The sequence below is a fragment of the Cylas formicarius genome, unplaced genomic scaffold (assembly GCF_029955315.1).
Source record: "Cylas formicarius isolate icCylForm1 unplaced genomic scaffold, icCylForm1.1 PGA_scaffold_10__41_contigs__length_53128322, whole genome shotgun sequence".
Taxonomy (NCBI): Eukaryota; Metazoa; Arthropoda; class Insecta; order Coleoptera; family Brentidae; genus Cylas; species Cylas formicarius.
The window spans coordinates 36,352,567-36,365,893 of NW_026844214.1; the positions used below are offsets into that span (position 1 = coordinate 36,352,567).

The 13,327-nt window shown below is 32.4% G+C and overlaps 3 protein-coding genes across 4 annotated transcripts; all 3 read left to right on the forward strand.

The window, feature by feature from the left end:
* Nucleotides 1–3,992: 3,992 nt before the first annotated feature.
* LOC132708188 (uncharacterized) lies at nt 3,993–4,893 on the forward strand. The gene is made up of 3 exons (XM_060680354.1): nt 3,993–4,113; nt 4,257–4,498; nt 4,681–4,893. Exons 1-3 carry the CDS (start codon nt 4,099–4,101, stop codon nt 4,808–4,810), a joined length of 387 nt encoding a protein of 128 aa, XP_060536337.1. The 5' UTR covers nt 3,993–4,098; the 3' UTR covers nt 4,811–4,893.
* A 1,004-nt stretch (nt 4,894–5,897) lies between these two features.
* Nucleotides 5,898–7,026, forward strand: LOC132708159 (uncharacterized). Its single transcript, XM_060680300.1, has 3 exons — nt 5,898–5,934; nt 6,071–6,302; nt 6,766–7,026. The coding sequence occupies exons 2-3, from the start codon at nt 6,082–6,084 to the stop codon at nt 6,860–6,862; spliced, it is 318 nt and encodes a 105-aa protein (XP_060536283.1). The 5' UTR covers nt 5,898–5,934; nt 6,071–6,081; the 3' UTR covers nt 6,863–7,026.
* A 1,394-nt stretch (nt 7,027–8,420) lies between these two features.
* On the forward strand, nt 8,421–9,165 carry LOC132708037 (uncharacterized). 2 transcript variants are annotated; one of them, XM_060680137.1, is made up of 3 exons: nt 8,421–8,508; nt 8,588–8,767; nt 8,829–9,165. In XM_060680137.1, exons 1-3 carry the CDS (start codon nt 8,488–8,490, stop codon nt 8,952–8,954), a joined length of 327 nt encoding a protein of 108 aa, XP_060536120.1. In that variant the 5' UTR covers nt 8,421–8,487; the 3' UTR covers nt 8,955–9,165. The 2 variants fall into 2 exon arrangements, with proteins under 2 accessions (XP_060536120.1, XP_060536119.1); XM_060680136.1 differs by having other exon boundaries at nt 8,588–9,165.
* Nucleotides 9,166–13,327: the final 4,162 nt, after the last annotated feature.

The window sequence follows — 13,327 nt, forward strand, 5'->3', positions numbered from 1 at the left end:
AAAAACATATTTTAAGGACATGTTCCATACTGCAAAATTATAATCATTAATTAAAATTAATTCTTAAAATTAAAAATATACACGGTGTCCCTTTGGAAATCTCTCTCTCTCTCTCTCAGCGGTTATTTTGTCATTTCGATGACATCGTCCATTGGTTTGATACAGCTAATCGTGATCTGGTCTATCCATCGAGTCGGAGAGCAGCCACGTGGTCTACGTCCCTACACCTTGCCTTGAATTATGAGTCTCTCCGTATTGTCCAGACTTTTCCTAATTACAAAATATGTTAGTTGTTTAAGTGGGATTTTACTGGAAAACCTGTTGGTAATATTAAGATCATTTATAATAGAGACGTTTGTACGGCGTTCAGTCCATGGAGTATTGAGTACGGTAGCATCGATCTTCTTACATTCCGCCTGTCTGAGAGTCCACGATTCACATTCATACGTCCATATTGGGAGTACCAGACATTTGGCTAGCCGGTTTTTGATAACTCTGGATATCTGGCGATCTTTCCAGATCTTGGACATTCTCCCAACAACCTTTGCCATGTTGCACATACGCTTCACTTCTTTTTCCGGTATGCCTGTATTTGTCAATAGTGTCAATAGTTCCAGGTATACGTGTGACAATATGAGTTACATTTTGATGTTTGTTATGTTGCCTATCATCTATCATGATTTCGGTTTTTTGGGTATTTAGTTCCAGACGTTTTCTAGCCTATTTATTAAATTGATTAACTCTTCTTGACTGTTAGCGAGTAGAGTTGTCTGGTCAGCGTAGATTATTTATTTTTTGGACATTCATTGAAATGCCTCCTTCAGATGTTTATAGCAACTTTCTCATGATGTGTTCAGCGTATATATTAAATAGTTGAGGGGACAATATACACCCCTATCTCCTTGTTCAAGGGAAAATTCCTTTGAAGATGAATCCAGTATTCTAACTGATCCTGTAGTGCTGTAGTGCTGATACAACTGAGGAGTTGCGGTGCCCCACTTCATTTATGATTTGCCACAGGAGTCAGGGTACTGACTTAATCGAAAACTTTTTTTAATTTACGAAATAAATATAAAGAAGGATGTTGCATTTCCTTGCTTTCTCTATGGTTTGGCGCAAATTTTCTATTAAAGCTTTTTGTCTTTCATTTATAATTTGCAACGTTACATTACTGGCATGTGAGATGAGGAAAATTGTACGATAGTTGCTTCACTTATCACCATTTCTTGTTGAGAGTGACAATGGTGGAGTGTGTCCAGTCGTCGGGCCATTCTCCCGTGTGCCATATTTTATTACAGATTAGATGAAACATTTTTTATCCAGATTCTTTAACAGCTTTTATTATTTCTGCTGTCATTAGGTCTGGTATTTTAATTTGTTTATGGCCCATTGGAAATACTTTATGTTAAACTTACATTACACTAAACTTATCTCCCAAATTGAAATTTTTTGTAACTTGTAATTATTATTATGGCAATATATTAACATTTATCAGCGAAAACTAATCGTACATCGTAAACAAAGATTTAAGCAACTAAACTATTTGATATTTTGTTCGTCATAATGTGTTGATATTAAATACGAATAAAATGATCTTGTATATTGGTCTAACTTATAGGGCAGCAGGATATTGCTGATTATTTAGTCATGCTTTGCTTTAATTTTTAATCTGGTACATTACAGTGATCCTATCTATTTGATTATTATCATTCAAAAGTCAGAAAAACAAATTATTATGAAAAACTAATCTTATCTTATTCATTGAATTTTGTGTAAGGTTGTAGCTAATCAATACTAAAATATTAAACAATAAAAAAATGTTTAAAATTTACAGAGAATGTAAATTTCCATAGCTAACAATTCGGCATATTCCCTCACTTAAATAAAATTATTAAAAGTTTATATAAAAGCCGACATATTATTCGATAACCACACTTTTTTCTGTGTTTTCTTGGTTGAACGTTGAACATTGATGGCAATAAATAGATATTGCACATCAACGATTATTTGAATGAGAGAATTTAAATAGTGCATCGGAGATACGGCAAGCATGTAGTTTATTTTGGTGATGTTTCGACTGAAAAAATGCTTCAAGCGGCAACATTGTAATACGAGTGGCCCTGGATGCGTCAAATTTGGGGGTGTGTATTGAAGAAGCGGAAATATTAAGAGGTGGAGGTCAGTTCATGGGGTCAAGGCAATTCGCAAATATTTATACATCGAATATAAGCACTGATATTGCAACGGAGCTGGATACACGATATATTTAACATGGGGATTTATTAGCAGTTTGAGTATGAAAAATAGTCGTTCAAAATTGTTCCATTCTCTGTCAATAAATAGGAGTGTGTTAAAAAAACTTGGTTTTTTCAAAATTGTAAAATAATCAATATTACTCCTTATATTGCTTTAGTTATTGCCCCAGTTATTAGTTGTCAGATAATGGCAAGAAATGATAAAATAATTAGTAGTAGTGGGAGATCAATAACAATTGTTGTTATATAAATAATAATAATAATATAATTAACTGCTGTAGCAAGAAAAAGAAAAGAGAGACCAAACTGCCACGTGTTATAGCTCTGATCTACTCTGATGATGTTTCCACCAGAGTCACCGCATTGAATTTGTAAAAGTACATTGACGTTTGGAGAACTCAAACACCAGAAAATAGTGCAAGCAGCTACAATTCGAAATGCTACGAAATTTTGAGAACACGGAGAAGATCATCACCACTGGCTCGATAACAGGGAACGGGGCCAATAGTATCTGGGATAACAATATTAAAAAAAGAATCCTATTTCACGAAATATGAAGACAAAAAATAATGTTAGGTGAAATCAAACACGATTAAGAAGTAGATGATTCTAGGATACCATTAAAATCTAAATCACTATTCATAGTATAGTATGGAACACGTGGAGGAACGCAGGAACGCAGTGGAGCGAATGTTTAATGAGTGACTTAGCAAACCTGTAGCATAGTAGACTTTTTGTACGACAGTTAGCTTTGCGTAGATTTTTGCAAAACAACACAAAAATGCTGTAAAATCTCTGGAAACATCCGATTGCTCCCAAATCCGTGCGGTAATATCCCGGAAATAGCCGAAGTGACTCAGATCCGTGGGAAACGAAACTCACGTAGTAAAGTGACGCATTGTGGTCTTCATAAGAAAAATGAAGAGTATTTCAAACAAATGAAAATTGTTAATGACGCAGAATGAACGAACGAAGAACAGTTTCAATATTTGATGCAAGATGTCAAAGAACAACGAGGACTATTTCCTGACTGCAATAAAAGCCGATTTGTATAACTAAATCTAAAAAATGTTTATAAGTATCCAATGCAAATATCTTACAAACGGTTCGAGTAATCGATAAACCACAAGAGACCTTTTTTGTAGAGTATTAAATTTCCTAGAAAAATTGAAAATATTTCACTGTAATTATTTTCCAGTCAATAACATAATTCAGAACAAAAAGTTATTTTCTTTAAATTCTACAATGTTTGACCTCGAATATCTTTGAGATGGTTCGATTAATTTCAAAAGTACAAGAAACCATTTTTGCAGTAAAAGTTATTAATAAAATTGGCTTAATAATCTATTGGTGATAAAATATGATTATATATATGTGAGACAAAAATCGAAAGTACTTTCTAGAGGTAACTAGCCACTAGTTTCTGTGTCAGATCCAAAAAAAAATCATTTATTTTGACCCACCCTAATAATTAGGTATTTTACAGAAGGGAATAGAAAAAGTAATTTACTTCAAACAATACATATAAGTGATCATTTTTTGTTCGTAGTTTTTGTCTCGTGTTCGATTGAGATTTAAAAATTGGAGATTTTCCTCTTAATTTAACTTTAAGTGTGAAAAATTATATCCTGCGACATATGAGAAAATATGTAGATAAATACGCCCTAAAATAACACTAGAATTTCCAGTGCCACGCTCGGAATTTCAGACATAAATTTCTATAATACTTTCATAATTTGAAAAGCAAACAGGTGTGATATTATATCTACGAACTAAAATTTCCGATTCCAGCATTCGTTTTTAGAGAAACGGGAGACGAACAGTGATTTTTGATAACTCGATAATGACCACCTTATTCGTAAGTTTTTACTCATTATAGATTTATTTATTTCAGTAAAATCTCTATAATTTTACGAATTGCTCTTTTGCCAAAACTATTTTCCAAAACTGTCGTTTTTAAATGGAAATTTTACCTTATACTTATAATAACAAAATTTTCAGATTTTTTTAACTGTAACGTTTGCACTTGAGCTTATTATCCTATACGTGCATTCTTTGCCGGTCGATTCGGTTGCAAGAATTAGAGTACCTTCTGAGGAGGTGATATCGTTTGAAAGAGCCGCTTTTCATAGATCTGCGAGAGACGTTGAGTACGAAGATACAGACTCAAAAGATGCAACATTTGCAGGAAAATCAAACAACGCGCCTGCAACTTCAAAAAACATAAAAATTGTATTACGAAGGTATTATGAAAAAATATATTTTTCGATTTGGTTAGTTATATTGTTTATATATGGGCTTTTCTCTAAAAACTGTAAAAAATTATATCGCTTGATCCATCCGGACTAATTAATTTGCTTATGCAGACACAACACATGAAACTCTACATTTATATTTGTTATTTTGTACGACTTTGAACTTTCAGAGATATCGATGACGATAATAACGACAATGACTACGATGACAATAGCGATTGGAGGAATGCAGGATCGGACAGGGATGGGGCGTTGTCAGGTTATATGGAAAAGGACGATAAATTCCCGACAGTAGCTTAAGAAGAGAACCGAAACTTTATTGTGAAGTGGTTGATACAGTGTGATAATGTAGAATAATACAAATCGACTAAATATAAGAGATATGCGAAGTTTGATTTTTATTATTGGTTCAGTTAAAACTGAATGTATTCTAGCAAAAATGAAAAAAATTTAACTTGTATATTAAAAAAGATCAAACTTGCTAGAAAACACTCATCGTTAGTTCATACCCATTTTCATATACCTTTTATGCTACCAAGTTGTAATTAGGGAGAGGTAATATTCTAATAAGTATACATACTTCAAGCCAGTATCCCCTTGTGGCGTGCTATTCAAACTCTACTTAAGGGCACTATCATTACCAAACTGACTGGTTCTAGTATTGGTTGAAAATCTAAGCATTATATATATTTTATCTATGAATACATTTTGTATAATTAGCAAGTAATACGCTTTAAATGTAGTATACGTTTGAAGTTCATGACAAAGAAAAAATGCATCTACTCCAACGATAATTTTAAACTGCAAAGCTTTCTCCTAGGTACAATATTTTTGAGTATTCTGGCAATTTCGTGATTATGAGGTTCAAGCTATAAGAGCAAGCATTAAATTTATATTATATAAGATGCGTTTTAGAATGATGCAAATATGGGAAATACTATTGTTATTATTTCATTTGCGGCTCGTCAATATCAACTTTGAAATTTTCAATGTACATTGTTTTTAAACTTTCAGAACAATTTTTTGAAAAAAAAAAAACAAAACGTTTTACATTCTTCATTCGGGCAACTTAAAGAAATAGTGAATAAAATGAGAATGCATACACCGACATCATAATCTGATTTCATTCAGCAATTTTGTATACGTTCATTTTATTTTTTTATTATGATGCCAACTGATCCTTTGGAAAATTACCGGTACGATATTAGTCACAGTTTAGAAATTTCCAAAGCGTCCCGCTATTGGCTAATTACGGGATTTATTTTCGTTATTTTTAAACTCCTATTTAACACATTTATCTCTCGAAAAATAGGCTCTAATTGATAAAGCAAATTTTATATAATATATAAAAGATTGAAGAAATACGAGATGCAGATTATAATTATTACGAACTGTGTGTATTTAAAACCATTTATTTTAAGAAAGTAGGTACCGTGATAGTTTTGAATTGAATTTAATTTATATGTATATGCATTTATGCAATATGTTTAGTTTGCTCAAGTATTTGTTAAAAAAACAAAAATTCCTTCAAACTTGCTTATTCTTATCGATTTGTTTCAGGGGTATAGAATATGTTGTTCACGATCGTTTTGCTTCTTGGAGTATCGGTTGTTATTTCACTGCCTCTCGATACGATCTCTGACGATACCGTTATTGTTTATGGAGCGATACCAGAATATTATCGATACTTTCACCCAGTTCGAGCCGCCAAAGTCAAAAGAGTACTTCGAGAAATTGACGGTGAGGAAGGTGATCCATTATACTCGTACGGAAAACTATACAGTAACCACAGGTATGTGTTTTTCTACATGTCAAAATTAAATTTTCAACTCAAAAATACGTAAAAAAACTCTTTAAACGTCATCGTTCTTCGATAAACCAACCGACTTGAAGTATTAAATATGTGCACCACGAAATCGTCATCCTGTATAGTGCTTGTTTATTTGATTGCTTGGGTTACCGATGATGATGATTGTATAAATCTTTAATATGTAAATAAAGCTCTTAATCTACTGTATGTCTTTACAGTGGCATAACTATCTAATGATGAAGATCGATCCATTTCTTTCGATCCTTTTATATGTTTCAATATCTTCTATATATTTGGCTTTAGAAAAAAATCTGGGATATTCCGATTTTTCTAGTAAGTGTTTTCAATGTTATCAATAGATTTACTTTTACCATGTTCGCGGACACGATCTATGTGAGCAATATTAAGTAAATACAATATTTCGTAAAGATAGTTTTTTTTGCAGATATTATGATCCATACTATGACGATGCAGGCGTCCTAAGACCAGGCTCCGATACCGGATACATGGAGAGTTACGATAGCTTTCCCACAGTTGCTTAAACAACGTCCGCAGACTACAAATTAAAGGACTAATTCGTCGACCAAAAAGTTATCTTATTGATGTCTAAATATACAAAGCTATTAATTTAATTTATAACATTATTGTGTCCTCTTAGATGACTAAATTAGCTTTAATGAATTATAATTATCTGATAAATAAAAAGGCTGGCTATTAAAAATTGTTTATTGCTACCATTACCATCCATATCATCCTTTGTTGAATGATCGAATGGACGTAACTATAGTTCTCTGAACCGTTCCTTATAAGCAATGTTTCAGCCTTCGCAGTAGCAAATAACAGTGAGTTTGTTTTTCGCTTTAGTCACACAGGTTCATATTTGAAAAGATTCCATTCAAATTTGGAGGCGCACATTATGAATTTACTATAAATTTTGCCAGCCAGCAGCAGTTAATAAAATTTCGTTTTAAATCATTCAAGGAAAATGGTCTATTTGCATAGATACTGAACTTAATTTAGCATTTTGCTATTTTAAGTTATTAAATAAACTTACCGTTCTTATTGCAGAGTCGAAATTCTTTTTTACAATAATTACGCATTTAATTATGCATTTAATAACTACGTCCAATATAATTAAATGTCTGAATTTAAGGTTTATCGAATATTTTTTTATATTACCTATACAAATTCACTTTCATTTTGGTAAGTTTCCTTTTGGTTTCTAGCTGACTAATATGTATTATTATAAACTTCATGGTTCAAAACTTGAAACTAATAAAATGTATCTAATAATTTAATTATATTTGATGACTAATAAAATGTTGTTTTCTGATTTCCACTTTGGTTGAAGATCCTTAACTTTATTAGCGTAAAACTGGACGGATGTACGTAAATAATGCAACAGCAATTTTGTGGGGCGAATAATAATACGATAATTAAATAAACCGGAGGTGGAAATTTTTTGTTAGTGACTTACTTTTTTTTGAATTTCTAACACTTTAGGGCACCTCCTTTTTCGCTTACAATAATGAAAAATATCAAGCTTCAATAAAACAAAAGTCGTACTTTATAGCTCATGTTGTAGAGAGCAATAATTTTTAAAAAACTTTGGTGGTAGCATTACTAATTACGTATTTGGGATTAAATTTTATTTTTTTTGTTAGCTTTTCCATAATAGACCGCATTACCAGTTGGATTCGCTTTTCTTTAAATAAAAAGAGATAATTCTCAAGTTGTCAAGACCTAAGCAAGAAAAAACCATACTAAATTAAAGCAAATCGTATTATCGATTCCAAAGAGTGTACTTGATCATATTCATAGACGACGTGATTATCTAATTTTTCCTCTATTCTTGCAAGGTATGTTTAATATAATCCCGAAATAGTTAGGGTATTAAGTTTCGTCGTAATTCTTGAGGAATAAACAAAAAAGGCTTTGTTATTAACAAATGAGTCAGTTGTAAGTAGGCATGTCAATAATTACAAAGTTAAACTATACTCGGATACATTCCAAGAAAGACAAACAATTCCATTGCGTTAACACCTTTTTGAGTCAACGGGTCAATTTTTATATATATAACATAAACAATCCGGAAAGGGTGTCAGTATAAGCAGTAATTTCAAGAAGTGGTTACAGCATTAAATGGTGCATTGGTTATTACATCATTATGGATTACAATAATATTTATGTAAGTAGTACTTACAGTGTAAATTTTGTTTTATTTTATTTATTTATTAATTAATTTGGTATTTTTTTGCATCTTGCAGAAAATGGTATTGTTAATGCTCTTGACAGAAACGGTACGTTCATGGCCAAATCAGAGACTCGCAGCACAAAATAAAGACACCGAAATCGTCTACATACCGTATGATGTAAAATACGTTCCAATAGAAGTACCAGAGTCTTTGAGCGATCAGCTATCGCATAGAATGTTAACAACGTTTCCTGTACATGAAACTATTTTAAATCAAATGGGAGTTAAAAAAAATGCCTCCTTTTCAATTTTAGAGAAGGAAACAGATGCTTCTAAATTCCATCGATCTAAGAGAGAAATCAACCCTAATTCCAGAAATCCACTGGATCATGTTGTGGTCAGAAGGCAAACGTATTCGGCGCCTTATAGAAGACGCCTGATGTATAGACCTCTAGTGCAATATAGAAGAAACTTTAGCAGCAGAAGAAGAATTGATGTTCCTCCAAGAAGAAATGCATTGGTTGGGTATTTGAACGACAGAGATTATTTTCCCACAGTCGCATAATCCATCACACAAAAGTTTTTATGTATGGAACTGATTGACTTTGTGATAGTATGTCATAAGATATTTATTTTAATTTATGTTTTGAATTGTTAATTTTAATAAAAATATGTTGCACTACATTTGTGTCTTTTGCTTTCTGCTAGACAAAGGTTGTTTACTGTGTCAACTAGTTGTTTTGTTTATTTGAGTCTGATATCTCAAACCATGATATTTTCCTACAGGAAGGAAATGATCTTCCTAGCATGTACCGTGCGTTCAATTTATCTTGATAACATTTTAATTGACTCTAACTTTTTTGTTTTTAGAGATATCAAGGAAAACAAAAAACAAAATGTAGGGTTAGTAGCCAACTTTTTTTCCAAGTGAGTCTACATCTTATTTTTTTTAATGGAACACCCTATATATTATATATGTGTTTAATAGAATATCTTATTCCGATGACAATGATATAACAGACTTTATATTTTAGTCCACTCTTTTGTGACAAATCGGCAAAAATTTGAAATTTTTATATAATTTCCAAGAGTGCCCTGACTGACAAATAAAAATATGTGTTTTTTTGACATATTAGTAAACATGGTTGATGGTTGAATCATTGTCCAAGTCATTATTGTTAAAATGGTTTTTCGCGAATTTTGCATCCGTGAAAGGAGTGATATGCTTCAAGTATACTTTCTGAATAATAAAAGTGCAACTGCAGCTTGTCGTCAGTATATTAGACTTTATCCAGAGCGCCGAGTTCCTTCAAAACAGATATTTTCAAGGCTGTCAATAGTATATTATGCAACGGCATTTGACTCTCGAGTTTATTTATTACAAGGGGAGCGAGTGTTTAATAAACGAGTGAGTTAAATAGTTTACCGAACGTGTTGCATATTATACTTTTTTCTACGACTGTTAGTTTTTGGGTACATTTTCGCAAAAACAACACGGTTACATTCACTGACATGACCGTCAGAATTGACAAAATTCAAAGCGTGGGAAATATCTCCGAAAACATCCGATTGCTCCCGAACCCGTTCGGTAAAATCCCGGAAATGCCCGAAGTGGCTCGGATTCGTGGGAAACGAAACTGACGTGGTAAAGTGACGCTTCCCGCGAACATGACGATCGGTGCGAAATTAGGTATTTTACAGACGGGAGTAGAAAAAGAAATTTGCAGAAAATAGTAACGTATTAAATGCTAAAAAGCTATGCCGGAATTATAATGTTTTAAATGAAGAAAATAAGGCAAACATTAGGATTCCATATCCAATTTCCTCTATTACTAAAATATATGAAGAGACATGTATTTTTTGAGGATCAATCCAGTTTTGAAAGAATATAAATATAAAGCATTTAAATTTCATAAAACTAAAAAACTAAGTGCAGAACAATGTCAAAGGAGGATGAAGTTTTCATTGGATTTTTTAAATAGACATAAAGGGAATAATAATTTTTTGAAAAACATTTTATGGACTTATGTTCGTTCACTACAGTAAACAGCATGGACACAATTCGCGATATTGGGCTTTAAATAATCCTAAACAAATACACGAAATAAAAACCCATCGGTACCAATCGTATGGTATGGTGTCATACTTATATCATATTTATAGATCAAAAGTTAACTGGAGATCATTATTTGCAACTCTAAGAGCACCGAATAGAACAATATATGCCCCTAAATATATCAGCGCTGATTATATGGCAGGAAGACGGTGCCCCTCCTTATAATGTTGTGCAAGTTAAAAAATTTCCTAAAATGGAATATGACCGGTCGTTCGATAGGGAACGGCGGAACTATGGGTGGTCCAGCCAACAGCCCCGACTTAACTTTAATGGATTTTTTCTTTTGGGGACACACAAAATCGCACAGAACTCCTTCTAATAATATCGTGATATCGTGGAACTTCGGCAAAGGCAATCAATCAGTTTAGAGACAATCCGGAATCGTTACTAAATGCAAGACATAATACAATTAGAGTATATGAGAAATGTGTTCAGGAAAATGGAGCTCAGATACAATTTAGAATACAATTTTTTACTTTAGTGTGTCTTGTAATTGTTAGTGTTTTTGTTCTACTTTAATATGTAAATAATTATTGTTGTTGCAGTCAGTCGGGACAGTCTTTGAAATTATATAAAAATTTCTCTACCGATTTGCCAAAAAAGAGTGGACTAAAATATAAAGTGTGTTACATCATTGTAATCGGAATACGATATTCTATGAAACGCAAGGTTAAAATTTAAAAATTTATAAAAACATGATGTACGCTTATATGTCAGAAAATTGATAGTGTTTTGTTTCATACGTCACTTGGAAAAAACTTGGCTACTAACAATACATTTTGTTTTTTTGTTTACTTTCATACCTCTAAAAACAAGAAAGTTACAGCCAATTAAAATCTTATCAAGATAAATTGAACGCACGCAACACACTAACCTGCACTTTGCGCCATTTTTTTAAACCGCGATCTTCATATACACAACGGGTTTTTTCCTGAAAATCCATTCAAAATATGTTTTCAATAATCCAATACCTGTAACGGTAATAATGACTGTTCTTATTTGTTCCAACTTTTAATATCTATAATAATAGTTCTATCGTTATATAGGCACACATATTCGCTTTTATATATTCTATACATAATTATCTGCAAATCGGTAGATCAAACAAATTCTGCTGTCACGTTTCAATTACCAGATGCGATATGGCGTCGGTAACTACATCTGATTTGTTGTGACGCAAATTCAAATGAAGTTCAGGCTATGCAAAGTTTGATTTTTGTGGTTTTATTATTATAAACAAGCAACTTCAACATTCATTTCATTTTGCTTTATTAAAGCGATTTTAGGCATGTCATTGTTAACCTTAACCAAAGTAAATGTATATAGCAATGTATAATGTCTTGAAATTTTCTTGGGTATTGCGCCTCTTGAAAATATTTTAATTTTGTCACATTTATAAAATTGATGACATTTGATGTTACGTTAATAGATTACACCTTTAAAATGTGATGTGAAAAACTCCAAACCTTTTTCAAGGAACACAAAATTCAAATAGAACTCAAAGGTTATAATTTACAAAAAAAACATATCTCATCACTAAACTCAAAACAAAAATTCCGGTTGAAAGAAGAAGTAATGTAGTATATGAAATTCCATGCTTTAATTGCGATAGTGCGTATAAAGGACAAACAAGCCAACATTTAAAAAATTGGATCATTGAGCATAATTATTACAAAAAAAAAACAGCTCTTATTCTCATTATGACACCAACACCACACATTTAATTTACAAAAGGTTAAAATCTTACTAACATAACCAAACACTAAAAAAAGGGAACTTTATGAAAGAATGGAAATCAAAAAAAATAAAAAATCAATTAATTACAAAACCATTTTAAAGGCCTTAACAAAATATATCATTCAATTTTAAACTAATAAAATTAAATCATCCAGCATATATTACTTTTAACAAAACTTCTGCGTCGGTTTTTGCTGAGTCGAACTTGCTGACGTTTCGCCAATCATCCTGTTGGCTCCTTCAGAGCTTGACTGAAATTGGCTCGTATTTTACTCTGTACCTGCTTATATATTGTTTGAGGGGGGCGGTGCTAAATGAGGGGCATAAACACGGTCTCGGATGACTGATTCCCATATTGGTGACAGGTAGAGACCTGAGTCGCGGTTAAGATTGTTAGATTGTTTATAGATTTCAATAGACTCTCGGATTTTTCGTTGGTAGAAGAACTGATTACATGCAAGAATTTTAGTTTTATCGAATAAAATTTTATGTCCGGATTTATGAGTGTGTTCGGCAACAGCACATGAGTTTATTTGTCTTAGTCGTAAGGCTCTTTCGTGTTCTTTGAGCCTAGTTGATATTTTTCGTTGGGTCTCTCCAATGTATTCTTTGCCGCATATGAAGTCGAGAGATTTTTGGAGAAGTGGTAAATCTGGTTTTGACGCTATACTTCTTTAAAACTTTTGATATGTGGTCAGTGATGTTTTGAATGTAAGGAAGGACCACAGTGGCAAGTGAACGATTGCTTGCGGCCTCATTGCTATTGAAAGGTTGTGGTGAAGTGTATTTTTTTATGGAACGCTTAATATCTTTATTGTAGAGATTATTAGAGAGAAGAGCAGAGGTAAGGTGTTTTAATTGTGGGTTCAGTGACTCGGGCTGAGATAGTTTTAAGGGTCTGTAAACAAGAGAGTTGATAACCGATGATTTTTGTGCCGGATGGTAATGTGACCATGCATT